Source organism: Coregonus clupeaformis, chromosome 17, assembly GCF_020615455.1.
Source record: "Coregonus clupeaformis isolate EN_2021a chromosome 17, ASM2061545v1, whole genome shotgun sequence".
Lineage (NCBI taxonomy): Eukaryota > Metazoa > Chordata > Actinopteri > Salmoniformes > Salmonidae > Coregonus > Coregonus clupeaformis.
The window spans coordinates 71,746,387-71,768,042 of record NC_059208.1 but is presented as its reverse complement, the minus strand read 5'-3'; the positions used below and the strand labels follow the sequence as shown (position 1 = coordinate 71,768,042).

General features: G+C 42.5%; 1 protein-coding gene across 3 annotated transcripts in view; it reads right to left on the bottom strand.

The window, feature by feature from the left end:
- Nucleotides 1-660: 660 nt before the first annotated feature.
- The window catches only part of LOC121572333 (spectrin beta chain, non-erythrocytic 1-like), a 136,691-nt gene continuing 115,695 nt past the window's right edge, over nucleotides 661-21,656 (bottom strand). For all 3 annotated transcript variants that reach the window (XM_045226504.1, XM_045226502.1, XM_045226503.1), the window contains 10 exons: nucleotides 21,320-21,564; nucleotides 21,004-21,142; nucleotides 19,706-19,790; nucleotides 9,112-9,308; nucleotides 8,473-8,573; nucleotides 7,905-7,959; nucleotides 3,234-3,448; nucleotides 2,886-3,059; nucleotides 2,554-2,596; nucleotides 661-2,153 (listed from right to left, as the gene is read on the bottom strand). In XM_045226504.1, the coding sequence (XP_045082439.1) occupies nucleotides 1,935-2,153; nucleotides 2,554-2,596; nucleotides 2,886-3,059; nucleotides 3,234-3,448; nucleotides 7,905-7,959; nucleotides 8,473-8,573; nucleotides 9,112-9,308; nucleotides 19,706-19,790; nucleotides 21,004-21,142; nucleotides 21,320-21,564 (1,473 nt within the window). In that variant the 3' untranslated portion in view covers nucleotides 661-1,934. The remainder of the gene's footprint in view (nucleotides 2,154-2,553; nucleotides 2,597-2,885; nucleotides 3,060-3,233; nucleotides 3,449-7,904; nucleotides 7,960-8,472; nucleotides 8,574-9,111; nucleotides 9,309-19,705; nucleotides 19,791-21,003; nucleotides 21,143-21,319; nucleotides 21,565-21,656) is intronic.

Sequence of the window (21,656 nt, the reverse complement as noted above, 5' to 3'; positions counted from 1 at the left end):
TGGAGTTTTTTAAAAATAAAAATAAACATTAGAGTATTTTGTGTAGACGTTGACAAAAAAATGACAATCAAATCCATTTGAATCCCACTTTGTAACACAACAAAAAAAGTCAAAGGTTGCAAACACTTTCTGAAGGCACTGAAGCCCTTGTCTTCTAAGACAACAAGAATGACAGAAGATAAGCTGCATGTAGTTGACGAACAAATAGCCTACCAAAATGTCGGAAATTCTAAGAAGAAACATAGGCCTATGTAAATTAGGCATTAAAAAAATGATTGAGCACACCCTGTCAAAAAATTGTTCCGGCATTTTCTGTATTTGCAGGTTAGGGTGCGGTGTGGGCCTCAGATTTTCACTTTATCACATATAGTAGGGCGGTTGCGGATGGGTTATTAGCAATTGCGGGCTGGTGCAGGTTAACAAAAATATGACCCGCACATCACAAGTGTATAAGGTGCTCTGTGCTGACGTTATAGACTAGGGCTTTTAAACTTCGAATGTGTATTTAGTTACAAGACCAGTGGCTGCATTGACCGCACAGAGCAGACAGAGTAGACTTAAAGTACTAATTAGATTACAGCAAGACATTATGGCATCAAATTCAACATTTTCAAGTAGACAAGCTCCACTTTTCCAAAATCATTGATAACACACAGACTATAATGTTTAAAAGCATTTTAATGACATCGCACATATTTGAGAGAGAGAGAGAGAGAGAGAGAGAGAGAGAGAGAGAGAGAGAGAGAGAGAGAGAAAAAAAAGTCTACAGGTGCAGTTTCATATATCAGAAAGCCGGGTCAATGTTCTATATATGCCCAAAGACCCAGGCATTGCAAAGAATTTCATTCCTATTACATCATTTCTGATTGTGCAGTAAGATGTTGTTGTTTTTTCAATACAATAGATACAGTGACAAAGAAATGCACACTATGTATCAAATAGCAGGATAACCTAGCAAAAATTATAATGTGCAGTGCTAGAGCCAACAAGCAAGCAACCTTTTTTTGAGGATTACCTTTTTTTGCAGTAAATGCTGAATTTCCACGTTTCCATTTAACATCAATGCTTTAAAGTGTTTATTATACATACTGATTTTATAATCTGTAGCCAACTATAATTATTTGGAAACATATATTATGATGCAACTCAAGAGGGACAAAAGTAAACAAACAAAGGAAAAACATGTACAAAAAAAAAAATACTGGTCCATCATATAAAACATTATTCTATGAGGAAATAATTTCAAGACATTCATCTTGTTTCAATTACAGGTGTATTATTAGGCTTATCTTGACCTAAAAAGACATGCGCTTATTGATAATACTGGCTAACTATGCCCTTTTGGAGCCTGATATTTTCTTGAGGTTGTTTGTTTCAAATTTAAACTCAAGTAGGAATCATAGTAAATAATGTTGGAAAGTTTCATTACATCTTTTATTCAATATGTGTATGTGCAGTCACAAAAAATTAATTATTTTGAAGCACTGTTGTCTCCCTTTCCAACAGCAAAAAGAGAATGCAGGCCTGCCTCTTGAAGACACCCTCACAAAATTGAGGAAATGTTTAAATACTCAGACCCATCTGAACAAAACACAATGACAAGGGAAAAGCACAAAAACACATAAAACAATTTTTACAAGTAAAAAATAAACTTAAAAAAAATAAAATGGTCCTCATGATATTACCAAATCAATTTCATGATGGAACCTGCCCCATACACCTTGACACTCTTAACAAAGTACAAATGTTTCTTTTACATTTGTATTTCAAGTCTCATCAATCCTTTTACCCAATTCAAGGAACATTAGGCACAGCATGTGGGGTAGTTGAGCTGGAATATCATTGTGGCTGGGCAGACAAAAATTAAACAGAAGGAAAGAAAAAAAACAATACTGCACTAATAAAAAACTGAATGTCTTCATTGCTGAGAAACTTTATAGTTTTTTCTTGCTGAAGAGGCTGAATCGCTTCTCCTTGTCCTTCTCCTTGTCTTTCTCCCGCTTGACCGGGCTGGATTCGGTGGTGAGGGTGACGGTGGCGGGCAGGGTCTGGGCTCGGTTCGACGCCGGAGTGCTCTGGTTGCTGGGCGTAATCGATACCTTGTCAGGTGTCCCCGCATTCAGAATGGCCTGGATCCATGTGCTCATCTCCTCCTGTAAGGAATCATTGAAAGGTCAGTTTCCTAAACACTTTCTAGCTAATGTGGCGCTTTCTCTGTCTCAAAAACCCAGCTCAACAGCAGCGAGAGAATGGCAATTTAAAAGATCTATGTTTAGAAGTGAATGAAATTAGCCAAATAAGTACTTTTCTTTTCTACGAGTGGACTGAGTCTGGGTCGTCATGCGATATAAAATGCCACATTAGCTTGGGAATTTTTGGGAAACTCACTCTAGAACAACTAGCCCAAGAATTAGGTTTGGTAGTCAAGACCAGGGCCTCTATTCAAAAGTTGTTGTTCATTTGTTTCACAGTATACCCACTGTTTTGTTTTGGCCTACTAAAACAATCTTTAACACGATTACACTGAATGTTAGACAAAGGAAACAGACGTACTTCATCTTTGGCTTGGAAGAGATACTCATTTCCATCCGTAACTCTGAAAAAAAAGGAAAGAAATGTTGGTAACTTTATAAACATATATATTTGAGTTTGAAAAGCGATTAGAATAGCAACATTTACTAAACAATGTTTCATTATGAAATGGCAGTCATTAAGCTGAACTGGTTCTAACAAAATTAACTAGAGCATTAAGAAATCAGATTTAGACTGAAGCAGATAGCGTAATGAAGTGCAACTGACAGGATCCACTTCTGGGGTGATTCTGGAAGAGGGAACTCTTACACAACTCTCATTTTTATATATTATTTTACATGCGCTATCTTAACCTGAGTTTGAAGACATGCTTCTTTTTTTTGTAATCCATGGCCACATCACACACAGCCCCCATTAGACTGATCGGAATCGCGTTGTGGTAGGGGATGCCTTGACCAGCAGCCTTGTTGTCTTTGTAGAAGCCCATTTCCTGATTGTTGATAACGCAGTACACGTTATGCCAGGATCTGAAAAAGAGAGCCCAATGAGTCATCGTAAGCCTGGGATGTACTGTATAACACAAGTTAACTTCCTTAAAATAATATATTTTATATAAAAATAAACTGTATAATTAAATTACTTCTTCCAAACAATGCTATTTTGATTCTCTCTTTTGATCCAGTTCCCCTTGTTCACCATACCTGCTTGAGGCCTTCTTGTTGTGTCCCTCCCACTCATGCTTGCGGTGCAGGAAGCCCTCCAGCTGAGCTGCAGGCAAATCCTGGTTCTGGGTCGGCAACATGGAGGACAGGCTGCCCTTTCCCCGCCGGCTGGCTGTGGGCGAGGGAATGGGGCTCGGATCCTTTGAGTTCTGCTCTGCCACTCCATTCATGATCTCAACTCCGTCCACGCCATTCTGAGAGTGAGAGTGAGAGAGAGAGAGAGAGAGAGAGAGAGAGAGAGAGAGAGAGAGAGAGAGAGAGAGAGAGAGAGAGAGAGAGAGAGAGAGTGATGCTGACATCTAAACTATCATTTCCCCCTCCAGAAATGAGCCCAATATAACATATTGGTCCATATTATCAGGCAGGTGTGCTATTTAGCAATAAGCATTATCAACTGATGTAGCCCACCTGATGCAACATAGTGGCTATAAATAAATAAGCTGAGGCGTTGCCCATCTGCATTTACCCCAATGGGCTAATCATTAGCTAGATAAAAAAATGTAATGTCTAAACATTTGGCTATCTTGATGCTAGTTACAGCAACATATTCATGACTTGAATGTCCCAAAAAAAACGTTCCACTGGCACTCAGCCAACCAAGGCTCATGTAGCCTACAGTGAATATAATGTTTGCCTACCAGTTACACCTGACCTGTGTTACATTTAGCCCCGGTCTTCCCTTTGCATTCATGGCAATTGGCGCCTGCTAATGGTCATAAACCATGCCGGTGCTAAAAACTCCCGTTCTAAAATGGTGCATTTTACTAATTTCTTGGATTTGAGAAATAAGTGTAGCCTAGTAACATTAGAAAGCTCAGTGATCCTCCTCTTTAAACAGTGGCCATCAAAACTGCTTTCAAAGGTGTTTTCCCGCAACTGCATTTAGAATGTTGTAGGCTACAATGACTGGGCATGCATATTTCTCTCCCTGTGCGGCACTCGCAATTTCAATGCACCTCGAGAGGAATATTATTTTCTCGCATAAAATGCGACCGACAGGCAGAACAATTGAGTAGGTCAACTATTCTACTATGGGGTTGTCTGATTTTGCTGCTGCTTACTCGTGTTGTTGGCTGTGGAAAATTAAATGTGGACAACACATTTTCCATTAGATCATTCAAATAACGAAAGGTACTGTGTCTCAGCTCTGCCTAGCTCTCATTTGGATCATAGGTGCTGGGTCTCGGACCTATAACACCACTAAAAGGCTAAAATGAATGTCCACATATGTTTAAATGGATGACTATGTAAAATGAAACAGTACTGATCCATGAGTAGATTAAACATGTATTTTTCATTCTATTATGCACTTTGTGACAAACTTATTTGTAAGACAGTTATACAAATACAATTGGGTTAATTCAGTATTTCTGTCAGGTCTTTGCAATGGTAAAAAAGAAACTTCTATAGAGAGCAAAGCATTGTCATTGACTAAGCTTCGTGACAGAAGATTATGAATCAGATGTGAGATCATGTACAACCACTGAAAGGTGTTGTTTGGAGAGCTCAATATAACCTTAGAGAGAAGCTAAAGGAATGGATGGGAAACTTTAAAAAGCTGCCAATTTATGTACTGCTTGTCAGAACACACCACATAATGATGCATTGGTGGAGAATGATAGAGAAGGATATATGTAGAGAATGTGTCTGTTAAAGAGGCATGAGCAAACTCCATTCTGCCACTCCATAACCACTTCACTCTTGTCAAAACACATTATCTTTGACCAAGGGTCCTTCTAGTCTCAACAACAACAAAAAATCCTTTGCACTACTTTGCTGTTGTACTGCTAAACCAATCGACAGGTGTTATTACGCAATAGGTCGTTTTGAGTTGTCATCATTGTTGGTAATTAGTGCCGGCCCTAGCCTTTTGGGGGGCCCTAAGCGAGATTTGGTTGTGAGCTAAACATTTTTGTGCCCCCCTCTTGACGGCGGAGATAAATATTTAAGTTTTAAATTAATTTCCTGCAATTCTACACATTTTGCCATGGGGAGTAAAGAAAATGTTTCAGTTTTAAAGCAAGCTTTCTGCAATTCTACCCATTTTGCCATGGAGTGGAGAGAAATCTTTGTAGTTTAATAGCAATTTCCTGCAATCTTAGATATTTTGCCAAGACTTATGCCATGTTAATGATATCTGAGAGAGAGTGACAAAAAAAAAATCTATGGGGGCCCCCTGGAGGTCAGTATTTGACCATGATTACTACACGTTTAGATAGCTTTTTAGATTTTTATAACTAAACCAAGATAGACCACAGCCCGTCATTTCAAATGGGAACAAATTAGTCATAGTGGGCAGAACAAGCAAGGAGGTGAGCAGAGCCAAGCACGAGCTAACGAGATCCTATTGGCGCATTGTAGCATACGTTTGCATATTTCCGTTAGGGAACGCCTACACTGTGAAGTGCGCGTGTGCAATAACTCAATTCGACTTTGCACTCCTTCTAAACAATGCACATTTTTAAAACATTAGCAAAGGCTAAGGTCTACAAAACTTAGTCCACTCTGTTTGTAACAGATTCTAGTTTTGGGAACAGAAAACTGTATTTAGATCAAATGTTTCATCGATGAGAAAATGTGCAGAATGTCGGCCAAAATGTATCTCGTTCCAGCATCTCCCACTGCCAGACACTTGGCTTCCTCTCCCTACCATGAGTGGAAACGCCAAGTGGATGCTTCACATTTATACATCTGGTGAAATATCTGTCTCATTGTTCTATCTGTGATGCTATTGTGTGTGGTCCTCCCACTACGACTCGGGAAACCATGCAATTTACTAGGCTACAGATGAAATAATTTATGATGGACTTCACAGGGTGGTGAAGTGCCCGGTGATCTTGATGCTCCTTTTCCAATAAATATTGAGGGTCTGATTCTGGTGACATGATGATCGATGCTTGACTGCCGTTTGACCAGTAAAAATACTCTCGCTCTTATCCATAATAATCTCATCATGTAGACTAGCCTACCCGCACAGCCTACCTGCACTGAATCTGTTGGCTAGAGCGCACGTGCCAAAAGCAGAGTAGGCATATTTGCTATTTAAAGCAACAGTTTTTGTGACAAAACTATAGGTAGAGTTGATAAGGCGATGGAAACACATTTAACTTTTTTTATTCGGTACATTAAAACTTAAGCAAAAAATGTTGGGTGTGCACAATGTCATCACGCACTGATTTTTATCCACAACAAGTCAATATGGTGGAAACACATGTTTTCTTTATGCGGATTTTAGAATATTCACATGAAAATCTGTAGCCAATTGGATGGAAACCTAGCTAGCAACTGCCATAACAAGAGAAAAACTACTGATGCACAACCAAATTTTGAAATTGCACCTTGTGTATTCTACTATTCTAACTCTCAACAGTAAGTTGAGACCCTGTCTGAGTTCCTAAAAAAAATTAAATACTGTAAATATATATATATTATTTTTTTGGGTCAGGAGCGACCACTTATGTTGCTTATGCCTGGAGCCGGACCTGTTGATAATGTCAACCTGAGGCCAACAAGCATTTTGTCTGTGTTTTTAAGGACAAAAATGACCTAAAGCTTAAAGTTCTGCATAATTATCAAAGCACAGTAACTGTGAGACATGGGGGTAGAGATCCTGTTCTATTCTTATACCTACACTGTAGCAGACCTGGGTTCAAATACATATGTATTTGATTATTTGTTATGTAAATACTTATTTTCTGTTTATTTGAGTACTTTAAAATAATGTGGCCCGAATCAACTACTGCTATTGGAAGTATTTTAAAGTATTTTAAAATAATTTCCAATAAATAGCCTACTATTTGAAAGTATTTTCAAATACTTATTTCAAATACTATTTTCAAATGCCTGGGTTACATGCATGGAAGTGTATTTGAGTTTCAAATACTTTCCAAGTGTACTTCCAAATACATTCCAATAATCAACTACTTGTCTTTTCAAATAAAAAAATATATAAATATTTACTTTGAAATGTCTTTGAAAGTAATTGAAATACCCTAAATAGTATTTGAACCCAGGTCTGCACTGTAATACCATTCCAATGCACTAGGTTTGATATCAATCAAGAACAATTATTTTGATAGACAAACACATTTTTCTCTTAGGGGCATCTTTACACTTCTCACTAATAACGCCTTACAGATCAAATATATTGCATTTAAATAAATCAAATAATGAGTATTAACAGACATAAACAAACATGTGACAGGCATGCACAAGCAGGCATTGCTGCTTCACTGATCTACATATACTTGGGTCTTAGTTTGTAGTTAGTAGTGATTCAGGAATTACTGGGATGACAGGGTAGCGCAGGACAAAATGCAGATTGTGGGCTGGTAAAAATGAACCTACACAAGAGGTGGCCATGACAGCAGTGGCGTCATGCACCAACATTAATGATTATTATAATTTGAAGGGACATGGATGGCACCAAAATAACGTAATTCATATTTCATATATACCATTTTTCAAAATATTAATATTTCATTCTTCAGCTTTAATGCAATTATGTTTTCTGGGAAATGGCTCAGATGCAAACGATGCACCTTAGGTGAGATGTAAGAATGTAAAGCTCTGAGAAGTAAGGCCCTAGTCAGTCTATTGGTCCTAAAAGCTGGCATATTTTTGGTGGTAAGCTTTGGAACAGTAACTTACCTGTAGGGAATCCTGGTCTGAGGGCAGTCCGTTCTGCAGTCCGTTCTCTACTCCACTGTGGAGAATATACAGTAGAAAGGGATCATCAGGAAGCGAATCAGCGAAGATGAGTAAGTATGAGCTACCTAACAACTTGCCTGTGGTGATTTTCATAGCTAACTTGATTTACTTGAAAGTGTCACAATTGTTTGAAAGTCAATCTTCTAAACAAAATATGTCAGTGTTTCCCAAGCTCGGTCCCGGGGACCCAAAGGGGTGCATGTTGGTTTTTTGCCCTAGCACTACACAGTTGATTCAAATAATCTAAGCTTAATGATGAGTTGATTATTTAAAATCAACTGTGTAGTACTAGGGCAAAAACCAAAACATGCACCCCTTGGGGTCCCCAGGACAGAGTTTGGGAAACACTGAAATACGTAAAAGGAAGCACTTTGTTATTCTATGAGTGGAATGAGTCTGGGAGTGGAATGAGTCTGGGTCTTTGAGATAAGTAACATGCTACCATTAGCTACGATGGCTTTGGGAAACACACCCTGGTCTGTTTCTTTACCAACACCACTACACTTACCTCTGCAGTGGTGAGTCCTGCGTCGGTAAAGGCTCCGGCGAAGGGGGTTTCCGCATTCTCTCTTCTTCCTCTTGCTGTCTTCTCACTTCCAATAACTCCAACTGGAAGAACAAGACACAACGGAACCTCAGTCTCATTTTACCACCTTTGTCTGAGTAAATTAATCTGGCAATACCACCTTCAAAGAGTGATGGGTCACACTTCAATTTTAACGTTGGCTATTTACCTGGGACTTAAAGATGTGAAAAATGGTAGCTAATTTAATTACCTAATGATTACATTGTAGTTTCTTTGGAATTCATTGGAACATGCAAAACTTTGTACCAATTATTACCAATTATGTTGAATAATTTGAACGCACCAGATTATATTATTACCACATAATTTTTCATGAAATACTGGGTAAATACTGTAATGACATGCAGTCAACATGCAGTTAACACTAGGTGTCAATGTTAGTACGTGAACTTGAATAATTGACTAGCACAAGATAGCTGTTCACTAAACAATATTTTCTTATTGAAACCTTATGAACATTACAAATACCCACTGGAATAGGACTGAAAATGTAAGAATCGTTTTACCATAAACATTCATGACACATGTGACAGAAAAATTGCAACCCGCCAAAACACTCACCGTAGTCAACCTCTCCAGCGCTGAGAAGCGCTCCTCCCAAGTGGCGGCCGACTTCTCGAACGCCTCGTGCCTCTTGATCAGTTTCTCCACCTCGTCCACGCTCTGCCCCAACTCACGGCCGAACAGGTATGGTTCCTGTCCCAGCAGCCACGCCTCTGCCACCCCTGCATCCCTCCCAAACTGGTGAACTTCCAAAACTAGACCATGCAGAGCAAAGAGAGACACAGGGGAAAGTCAGCAGGGAAAATTGGAAGAGAGAAGGCCCAATTTAAATTGTTTCCTTTCAATGTTGTAGCTAACTTATGGCCTCTGGCATGGGGGAACTGCCAAACAGAAACACTCACTGTCCACTTTAGCCCACAAGCATTAGTTATCAACAGAGCCAACGTGGTCTCAGAGCATTTCATATCATTCTGTACGTAAATCTGAGACACTCCATTTAGTATGATACAGTGAGGGAAAAAAGTATTTGATCCCTCTGCTGATTTTGTATGTTTGCCCACTGACAAAGACATGATCAGTCTATAATTTTAATGGTAGGTTTATTTGAACAGTGAGAGACAGAATAACAACAAAAAAATCCACAAAAACGCATGTCAAAAATGTTATAAATTGATTTGCATTTTAATGAGGGAAATAAGTATTTGACCCCTCTGCAAAACATGACTTAGTACTTGGTGGCAAAACCCTTGTTGGCAATCACAGAGGTCAGACGTTTCTTGTAGTTGGCCACCAGGTTTGCACACATCTCAGGAGGGATTTTGTCCCACTCCTCTTTGCAGATCTTCTCCAAGTCATTAAGATTTCGAGCCTGACGTTTGGCAACTCGAACCTTCAGCTCCCTCCACAGATTTTCTATGGGATTAAGGTCTGGTGACTGGCTAGGCCACTCCAGGACCTTAATGTGCTTCTTCTTGAGCCACTCCTTTGTTGCCTTAGCCGTGTGTTTTGGGTCATTGTCATGCTGGAATACCCATCCACGACCCATTTTCAATGCCCTGGCTGAGGGGAAGGAGGTTCTCACCCAAGATTTGACGGTACATGGCCCCGTCCATCGTCCCTTTGATGCGGTGAAGTTGTCCTGTCCCCTTAGCAGAAAAACACCCCCAAAGCATAATGTTTCCACCTCCATGTTTGACGGTGGGGATGGTGTTCTTGGGGTCATAGGCAGCATTCCTCCTCCTCCAAACACGGCGAGTTGAGTTGATGCCAAAGAGCTCCATTATGGTCTCATCTGACCACAAGACTTTCACCCAGTTCTCCTCTGAATCATTCAGATGTTCATTGGCAAACTTCAGACGGGCCTGTATATGTGCTTTCTTGAGCAGGGGGACCTTGCGGGCGCTGCAGGATTTCAGTCCTTCACGGCATAGTGTGTTACCAATTGTTTTCTTGGTGACTATGGTCCCAGCTGCCTTGAGATCATTGACAAGATCCTCCCGTGTAGTTCTGGGCTGATTCCTCACCGTTCTCATGATCATTGCAACTCCACGAGGTGAGAACTTGCATGGAGCCCCAGGCAGAGGGAGATTGACAGTTATTTTGTGTTTCTTCCATTTGCGAATAATCGCACCAACTGTTTTCACCTTCTCACCAAGCTGCTTGGTGATGGTCTTGTAGCCCATTCCAGCCTTGTGTAGGTCTACAATCTTGTCCCTGACATCCTTGGAGAGCTCTTTGGTCTTGGCCATGGTGGAGAGTTTGGAATCTGATTGATTGATTGCTTCTGTGGACAGGTGTCTTTTATACAGGTAACAAACTGAGATTAGGAGCACTCCCTTTAAGAGTGTGCTCCTAATCTCAGCTCATTACCTGTATAAAAGACACCTGGGAGCCAGCAATCTTTCTGATTGAGAGGGGGCCAAATACTTATTTCCCTCATTAAATTGCAAATCAATTTATAACATTTTTGACATGCGTTTTCCTGGATTTTGTTGTTGTTATTCTGTCTCTCACTGTTCAAATAAACATACCATTAAAATTATAGACTGATCATTTCTTTGTCAGTGGGCAAACGTACAAAATCAGCAGGGGATCAAATACTTTTTTCCCTCACTGTATGTTACGTTTCATATGGTATGTATTAATTTGTCGATGTCCATCATCCATTTTGTATGATATGTTACAAATTAAAATGTGTATGATATGTTATGAATTGCAATTCGTACAATATGTTATGAATTGCAATTCGTACAATATGTTACGAATTTCAAAAACATAGAATATGTTACGAATTTTCTAAACATATATATGTTAAGAATTCCAATTTGTTGTGGCTAACGTTAGCTAGGTGGCTAACACTAACTTTAGCTAACACTAGGGGTTGGGGTTAGGGGTTAAGGTTAGGAATAAGGTTAGGAGTTAAAGGGTTAAGGTTAGGGGAAGGGTTAGGTCAAAAGTATTAAGTAGTTGCAAAGTTGCTAATTGGCAAAAATGCTAAAGTTGTTTGTGATGAAATTCGAACACACAACCGTAGCTAGACGTACGCGTTATATGCCTACCCATCCACCACGACCAACCACACTCCTTTCATTTTTGCCTTACGTAACCTTCTATCTTATGTAACCATACCAAGCGTAACATATCATATTAATTTAAGTGTCCCGGATTTACATTTACCATGTTATGTCTAGTCTATAAGACCAGTCTGGCAGAGGACATGTGGTGAATAGAGAGGGGCCAGATTGATGAAAGTACACAGAAGTGCACCAGGGTTGTATTCATTAGGGCACGTAACGGTCAACTTTTAAAAATGTTTTGCAACGGAAAATAAAAATTAGCTTTTCTGATTAGTTTAGGTCTGTTTTCTTCTGTTTGATGCCTAATGAACACAACCCAGCTCTACACAAGGCCAACACTTCAGGGACAGTTCCTCATCCTCCAGCAAAATTACAAAGGCTTATGATGTGTCATCATCACATTCCAAGGTATGCATAGGAACATAATGAAACAGTCTTCCAGAGGGACAATGAAGGATTGTTCATAATGTTAGTGCAATGGATCTGTCTAAAAATCATATACTAAATACTATGAATCAGAGAAGAGCTCCCAGACAGTACTGCACTGGGCACACCAAGTGATTTCAACGTGGACAATTGGGTAATATTTGGTTGAGACGTTGATCAATCAGAGGACAACCTACATTCACACACTCAGAAAGACAGCCAAAAGTTATCTTATCACTATGCTTTCAACCATTTAAAAGCACAACCACATTCCAATGGAAAAACAATGTCTGATTTTTGGTTTCATTGTCACCTACAGTGGGGAAAAAAGTATTTAGTCAGCCACCAATTGTGCAAGTTCTCCCACTTAAAAAGATGAGAGAGGCCTGTAATTTTCATCATAGGTACACGTCAACAATGACAGACAAAATGAGAAAAAAATCCAGAAAATCACATTGTAGGATTTTTTATGAATTTATTTGCAAATTATGGTGGAAAATAAGTATTTGGTCAATAACAAAAGTTTCTCAATACTTTGTTATATACCCTTTGTTGGCAATGACACAGGTCAAACGTTTTCTGTAAGTCTTCACAAGGTTTTCACACACTGTTGCTGGTATTTTGGCCCATTCCTCCATGCAGATCTCCTCTAGAGCAGTGATGTTTTGGGGCTGTCGCTGGGCAACACAGACTTTCAACTCCCTCCAAAGATTTTCTATGGGGTTGAGATCTGGAGACTGGCTAGGCCACTCCAGGACCTTGAAATGCTTTTTACGAAGCCACTCCTTCATTGCCCGGGCGGTGTGTTTGGGATCATTGTCATGCTGAAAGACCCAGCCACGTTTCATCTTCAATGCCCTTGCTGATGGAAGGATGTTTTCCCTCAAAATCTCACGATACATGGCCCCATTCATTCTTTCCTTTACACGGATCAGTCGTCCTGGTCCCTTTGCAGAAAAACAGCCCCAAAGCATGATGTTTCCACCCCCATGCTTCACAGTAGGTATGGTGTTCTTTGGATGCAACTCAGCATTCTTTGTCCTCCAAACACGACGAGTTGAGTTTTTACCAAAAAGTTCTATTTTGGTTTCATCTGACCATATGACATTCTCCCAATCCTCTTCTGGATCATCCAAATGCACTCTAGCAAACTTCAGACGGGCCTGGACATGTACTGGCTTAAGCAGGGGGACACGTCTGGCACTGCAGGATTTGAGTCCCTGGCGGCGTAGTGTGTTACTGATGGTAGGCTTTGTTACTTTGGTCCCAGCTCTCTGCACGTTATTCACTAGGTCCCCCTGTGTGGTTCTGGGATTTTTGCTCACCGTTCTTGTGATCATTTTGACCCCACGGGGTGAGATCTTGCGTGGAGCCCCAGATCGAGGGAGATTATCAGTGGTCTTGTATGTCTTCCATTTCCTAATAATTGCTCCCACAGTTGATTTCTTCAAACCAAGCTGCTTACCTATTGCAGATTCAGTCTTCCCAGCCTGGTGCAGGTCTACAATTTTGTTTCTGGTGTCCTTTGACAGCTCTTTGGTCTTGGCCATAGTGGAGTTTGGAGTGTGACTGTTTGAGGTTGTGGACAGGTGTCTTTTATACTGATAACAAGTTCAAACAGGTGCCATTAATACAGGTAACGAGTGGAGGACAGAGGAGCCTCTTAAAGAAGAAGTTACAGGTCTGTGAGAGCCAGAAATCTTGCTTGTTTGTAGGTGACCAAATACTTATTTTCCACCATAATTTGCAAATAAATTCATTAAAAATCCTACAATGTGATTTTCTGGACTTTTTTCTTCTCATTTTGTCTGTCATAGTTGACGTGTACCTATGATGAAAATTACAGGCCTCTCTCATCTTTTTAAGTGGGAGAACTTGCACAATTGGTGGCTGACTAAATACTTTTTCCCCCCACTGTAAATGGGTTATCACTGCGCTTTCAACCATTTAAAAGCGCAACAAAGTTCCAATGTGAGAATTTTTTTAAATATTTAGTTTATATACGACTGAACGTGTGATCACAGTGCTTCACCTAATAGTACAACAAAATGACCTGAATTGCAGTTGAGATTGCATTAAAAGTACATGGTGCAAGTGATCAGATTATTATAGCCATTGCGAAGACCTCCACAAACCTGTGACCTTTGCATGCTATCTTGAAAAAGGCACGCTTTCTATGATTACATAAGAAGACATTTATAGTTACAGTAACCCCAAAACACAGCCATGGATGTTTTACTCATTATGGTTGAATGAATAAATACTGTTAAATTAGTTTGTAAGATAGCCTTCACTTTAGGCTAATTACTATATTACAAATTGTATATTGAATTGTGTTTGGTTGTCAATGTAATCAAATAGACTGTATCAACATTTGAAGATCTACTTGGCTAGTATCTACAGATTGGATAGTTCCCTTTTTATTTTTATTTTTAAATCAAATTTTCAATTGAGACCTGGCCAAAATACCAGCACATAAAGTTTCATTCAGACACATTAACGCTAGATTTCCCCCTCAAAACAACAGTTTACGTTGAAGACATTTTGCAAATCCAATGTATTTTACACATATTTTACATTTTACATGCAATGATGTGTGTGACGTTCTGGCTCCGGGACTTTTAGTAGTGAGCCAGGGTTGTCATTTTCATTTGGGTGTAGTTCTATGTGGGATCTAGTTGTTTCATTTCTATGTTTGGTTTTTATGTTGATTAGTCATATGACTCCCAATCGGAGGTAACGAGTGTCAGCTGTCGGCTCGTTATCTCTGATTGGGAGCCATATTTATACTGTGTGGTTTCACCTTGGTTTTGTGGGTTTTTGTTTCCTTGTTGCTGTTAGTCATTATCAGTATTGGACTTCACTTTCGTCATATTTGGTTTGTTGTTTTGATCGTGGTTTCTTTATAATAAAGTCTACGATGTTCGCTCAACACGCTGCGCTTTGGTCTCCTCCTTTCGACGATCGTGACAGAAAAACCCACCACAAAAGGACCAAGCAGCGCGTCCAGGAGCAAAGGGTCTGGACATGGGAGGAACTGTTGGACGGTAAAGGGTCCTGGACTTGGGAGGAGATCCTGGATGGTATGGATCGCCGACCATGGAGCGAGACGGTGGAGAGGCGACGGCGAGAGGAGCAACGGCATCGGCAGGGCCATCGTCGGAAGGACGGGAGGCAACCCCAAAAATGTTTTTGGGGGGGGCACATGGCTTGGGCGGCTGGGCAGCAGGAGGCTGCCACAGGGAGAAAAGGAGAGAAGGCTAACGGAGTACGGGAGCCATTGGCGAGTAGAGGGAGGAAGTGTTTGTGGCACGGCGTGAAAGACTGATGTGTGTTGCCAGTCCGGTCCGGCCCGTTCCTGATCCTCGGTTGAGGCCAGTGGTGTGTGTTCCCGGTACGGACCGGCCTGTTCCTACTCCAAGCACCAGGTCCACGGTGTGCGACGCCAGCCCGGCCCGGCCTGTTCCGGCCACTCGCACCAGGGATGCGGTGCGCGTCGCCAGCCCAGCCCGGCCTGTTCCTGCTCCACGCACCAGGGATAGGGTGCGCTCGCCAGCCCGGCCCGGCCTGTTCCGGCCACTCGCACCAGGGATACGGTGCGCGTCGCCAGCTCAGCCCGGCCTGTTCCTACTCCACGCACCAGGGATACGGTGCGCTTCGCCAGCCCGGCCCGGCCTGTTCCGGCCACTCGCACCAGGGATACGGTGCGCGTCGCCAGCCCAGCCCGGCCTGTTCCTACTCCACGCACCAGGGATACTGTGCGCTCGCCAGCCCGGCCCGGCCTGTTCCGGCCTCTCGCACCAGGGATACGGTGCGCGTCGCCAGCCCAGCCCGGCCTGTTCCTGCTCTCCGCACTAGGCCTTATGTGCGTCCCCAGGGTCCAGCATGCCCTGTTGCTGCTCTCCGCACTAGGCCTTATGTGCGTCCCCAGGGCCAAGCATGCCCTGTTGCTGCTTCCCGCACTAGCCCTGAGATGCGTGTCCTCAGCCCGGTACCTCCAGTTCCGGCACCACGCATCAGGCCTACGGTGCGTCCCCAGGGCCAAGCATGCCCTGTTGCTTCTCCCCGCACTAGCCCTGAGATGCGTGTCCTCAGCCCGGTACCTCCAGTTCCGGCACCACGCACCAGGCCTACGGTGCGCCTCAGACGGCCAGAGTCTGCCGTCTGCCCAACGGGGCCTGAACTGTCCGTCTGCCCAACGCCGTCTGAACTGCCCGTCTGCCCAACGGCGCCTGAACTGTCCGTCTGCCCAACGCCGTCTGAACTGCCCGTCTGCCCAACGGCGCCTGAACTGCCCGTCTGCCCAACGCCGTCTGAACTGTCCGTCTGCCCAACGCCGTCTGAACTGCCCGTCTGTACTGAGCCTGCAAAGCCGCCCGTCTGCCATGAGCCTTCAGAGCCGTCCGCCAGACCGGAGCCGCTAGAGCTCTCCGCCAGACAGGATCAGCCAGAGCCTTCCGCCAGACAGGATCAGCCAGAGCCTTCCGCCAGACAGGATCAGCCAGAGCCTTCCGCCAGACAGGATCAGCCAGAGCCTTCCGCCAGACAGGGGCAGCCAGAGCCTTCCGTCAGACCGGATCAGCCAGAGCCTTCCGCCAGACAGGAGCAGCCAGAGCCTTCCGCCAGACGGGATCAGCCAGAGCCTTCCGCCAGCCATGAGCAGCCAGATCCGTCAGCCAGCCATGAGCAGCCAGATCCGTCAGCCAGCCGCGAGCAGCCAGATCCGTCAGCCAGCCATGAGCCGTCCAGCCAGGATCCGCCAGAGCCGTCCAGCCAGGATCCGCCAGAGCCGTCCCAGCCAGGATCCGCCAGAGCCAGCCAGCCAGGATCCGCCATTTAGTCAGGTGCTGCCCCTTAGTCCAGTGCTGCCCCCTTAGTCCAGTGCTGCCCCTTAGTCCGGTGCTGTCCCTTAGCCTGGTGCTGCCTCTTAGTCCGGTGCTGCCCCTTAATCCAGGTGGGTTTAAGTGGAGGGTGGTCATTGGGAGGAGGTTAAGAAAGCGGGTAGTAACTATAGTGGGGTGGTGGTCAAGCCCGGAGCCGGAACCGCCTCCGGGGAGCAACACCCACCCAGCCCTCCCCTATTGTGGGGTTGTGAGGCGCGGTGCAGTCCGCGCCTTTAGGGGGTACTGTGACGTTCTGGCTCGGGACTTTTAGTAGTGAGCCAGGGTTGTCATTTTCATTTGGGTGTAGTTCTATGTGGGATCTAGTTGTTTCATTTCTATGTTTGGTTTTTTATGTTGATTAGTCATATGACTCCCAATCGGAGGTAACGAGTGTCAGCTGTCGGCTCGTTATCTCTGATTGGGAGCCATATTTATACTGTGTGGTTTCACCTTGGTTTTGTGGGTTTTTGTTTCCTTGTTGCTGTTAGTCATTATCAGTATTGGACTTCACTTTCGTCATATTTGGTTTGTTGTTTTGATCGTGGTTTCTTTATAATAAAGTCTACGATGTTCGCTCAACACGCTGCGCTTTGGTCTCCTCCTTTCGACGATCGTGACAGATGTGTATAAACCCCGGATTGCTAATGCTATGTAATGGCCAACGTGAGGCTTTGAAGCCATCGGCCTCCATAGGAATGAATGGAAGTATACAGTATTTCAATAAAATGTTTCAAGGACAAAATTACATGTATTTAAGTAATTCTTTGTTGTGGGGACAGTAACATTAGTACTCTCCCAAAAAAATGTTTTTAGGGAATATGTTTATATTTTTTATTATATTTTTTATTTTCATGTTCAGTTTACTAAACATAATTTTTATGAATGCATTAAGGTGTCTGTAATAGAACATACTTGTCAAAAATGAATGTAGACATACTAACATTGATTTCTATAGCTTCCAAAATCTTTTTTTAAATGGAGGGAGGAGGAGTACCAAAATGGCTGCTCAGTGGCTTCATAACAGTGCCCTGTCAGTCATCTAGGGTTAATACATAAAGTGGGGAAAAAAAAGTATTTAGTCAGCCACCAATTGTGCAAGTTCTCCCACTTAAAAAGATGAGAGAGGCCTGTAATTTTCATCATAGGTACACGTCAACTATGACAGACATATTGAGAATTTTTTTCTCCAGAAAATCACATTGTAGGATTTCTAATGAATTTATTTGCAAATTATGGTGGAAAATAAGTATTTGGTCACCTACAAACAAGCAAGGTTTCTGGCTCTCACAGACCTGTAACTTCTTCTTTAAGAGGCTCCTCTGTCCTCCACTCGTTACCTGTATTAATGGCACCTGTTTGAACTTGTTATCAGTATAAAAGACACCTGTCCACAACCTCAAACAGTCACACTCCAAACTCCACTATGGCCAAGACCAAAGAGCTGTCAAAGGACACCAGAAACAAAATTGTAGACCTGCACCAGGCTGGGAAGACTGAATCTGCAATAGGTAAGCAGCTTGGTTTGAAGAAATCAACTGTGGGAGCAATTATTAGGAAATGGAAGACATACAAGACCACTGATAATCTCCCTCGATCTGGGGCTCCACGCAAGATCTCACCCCGTGGGGTCAAAATGATCACAAGAACGGTGAGCAAAAATCCCAGAACCACACAGGGGGACCTAGTGAATGACCTGCAGAGAGCTGGGACCAAAGTAACAAAGCCTACCATCAGTAACACACTACGCCGCCAGGGACTCAAATCCTGCAGTGCAAGACGTGTCCCCCCTGCTTAAGCCAGTACATGTCCAGGCCCATCTGAAGTTTGCTAGAGTGCATTTGGATGATCCAGAAGAGGATTGGGAGAATGTCATATGGTCAGATGAAACCAAAATAGAACTTTTTGGTAAAAACTCAACTCGTCGTGTTTGGAGGACAAAGAATGCTGAGTTGCATCCAAAGAACACCATACCTACTGTGAAGCATGGGGGTGGAAACATCATGCTTTGAGGCTGTTTTTCTGCAAAGGGACCAGGACGACTGATCCGTGTAAAGGAAAGAATGAATGGGGCCATGTATCGTGAGATTTTGAGTGAAAACCTCCTTCCATCAGCAAGGGCATTGAAGATGAAATGTGGCTGGGTCTTTCAGCATGACAATGATCCCAAACACACCGCCCGAGCAACGAAGGAGTGGCTTCGTAAGAAGCATTTCAAGGTCCTGGAGTGGCCTAGCCAGTCTCCAGATCTCAACCCCATAGAAAATCTTTGGAGGGGAGTTGAAAGTCCGTGTTGCCCAGCGACAGCCCCAAAACATCACTGCTCTAGAGGAGATCTGCATGGAGGAATGGGCCAAAATACCAGCAACAGTGTGTGAAAACCTTGTGAAGACTTACAGAAAACGTTTGACCTGTGTCATTGCCAACAAAGGGTATATAACAAAGTATTGAGAAACTTTTGTTATTGACCAAATACTTATTTTCCACCATAATTTGCAAATAAATTCATTATAAATCCTACAATGTGATTTTCTTGATTTTTTTTTCTCATTTTGTCTGTCATAGTTGACGTGTACCTATGATGATAATTACAGGCCTCTCTCATCTTTTTAAGTGGGAGAACTTGCACAATTGGTGGCTGACTAAATACTTTTTTTCCCCACTGTATAAATAATTGCATGTCACAATACAATGACAAATTACATTTGTCCAGTGGGACTGGATATGCCCAACTAGTGACAAGAAAAAAGTATGAATGAAAATCCTTACTCAGTCTTAACCACTCCCGTCGGTCCTCCCACTTGTCAATCATGTCTTTCCTCTTGTCCATCAACTGTAGTAACTTATCTTTGATCTAAACAGAGGACAGAGCAACACATTATTATCTTTTAACATTGGGTATCATCAGATACAAACAATGCAATACATTAAAACTTGAAGAGGCTACAATGCGGTAGGGTCATTCCATGAAATGAGTGCCTTTGATATTTTAAGTAGAAATGATGCACCAATATTTAATTTTAAAAGCCTGAAGTGCCCTTTAATAAAGATTTGAATATGAATAAAGACTTGTTAAAGTGCGAAGATTCAGCATTTTGACATCCCTCTGTGCACCCTCTGTGACTTCCAGGAAGATTTTAACCCACTTCACCCCAACATTTCTCCAGGTTTTCACCATCATTGTAAAGCCCTAGTTATTTATTTCTTTGACAAAGTTATTTCTGAAGATTATTATTGATTTCATATGATTAGTGATTCATTTTAAGCTTTAAAAAAACCTGTCCCTCATTTGAATGTCAACCGTGTTATGTGAACTGAACTCTTGTATTAATATGGTGAAACTATTCCTTAAAAAATATCAAAATCAAAAGAAACCTTGAACATCTAATACTCAAATCATAGTGTAAAAGCAGGTGAGATGGTTCTACTCTTTTTGGCCATTTTCTGGTGTTTTGTGGTGGAAAACTGAGTGGGTCGAGCATAACACGTCAATCCTGTTAAATATTTTTTGTTAAATATTTTTTTGTGAAACCTGCATTCAATTGCACCTCCCTGTTGCATATAACAAGCTTCCATTTCCCCTGTCACAAGGGGATTTATGGCTAATTTAAGATGAAATAGTCAACTCTGTTCTGGTCAACACTGTTACTTTATTTGGCACTTAATAGGCACTTACTATAGTAGTTTTTTCATTAAACCTCTTGAGATGCAAAAACATGTTTTTTATTAAGTGGAACATGTGCTCTTTATGACAGAATGTTAAAATTACGTGAAATCCAAAGTTTATTTTCACCAAGTTACACATCTCAAAAGGCACCAAATTGGTAGAACGACCCAGTAACATAGGGCTGTCAAATTAATTTCCCCAAAGGGACCATTTAAGTACTGGCAAAACAATATGGTGGAACCTCATCATTAGGCTGGCTTTCACCTGGTCAGTTCATTCAGACCAGTGCAAAGAAAGAAAGGAGACGAGGACATTTTTCAATTGAGAAAGAGCAGTGGTCCGCAAATGGCTCATGGGCTGCCCTGCAGTAGCATAGCATTGGTTTGGCTATGGAACTTACCTCCTCTGATGCATAGTGCTTTCTGGCTAGCAGAGACTTGCCCAACTCGATGCAGGCGGTGAAGCTGTCGTTGCGGGCGTCGATCTCAGCCTTGATGCCCTGGTGGTTGTTCATCAACAACTCCACCGAGGACACATCCCTGTGCAGAGAAAGGAGAACACACACGCACGTACACACACACACACACACACACACACACAGATCAGGATATCAGTATACAAACCTCCGATTGGAATAGGAATTTCAGTTTACCTCCTGAATTGACTGAATTGAAATGGAATTGAACCCAACCTAGCAAAGTACAAGACTAATTTACCTTGGATTCTCCTGGGCTTCGATGAGACGGATGACGTCCTCCATCCACAGCATGAGGTCGCGCACCATGCTGAAGAAGCGGAATTTGTCGCCCGTGTCCAGGAGGTGGACCCTACGGCCATTGCAGGCCTCCAGCAGGGTATTCCAGGCCTCCAGCACCTCGCTCTCCCTCCGCTGGATGTCGTCTGCCTTGTCGCCGGCGTAGGCCGACTGGAGGCGGACGGCATCCTCCTGCAGCTGCCTCACCTGAAGGTCCGAGCACAAGTCGCTTTAATGCGTTTTATTCTACAATTACGCTACCTTCCGCTGCCTGGTATTTACATTAAATTACAGGCTAT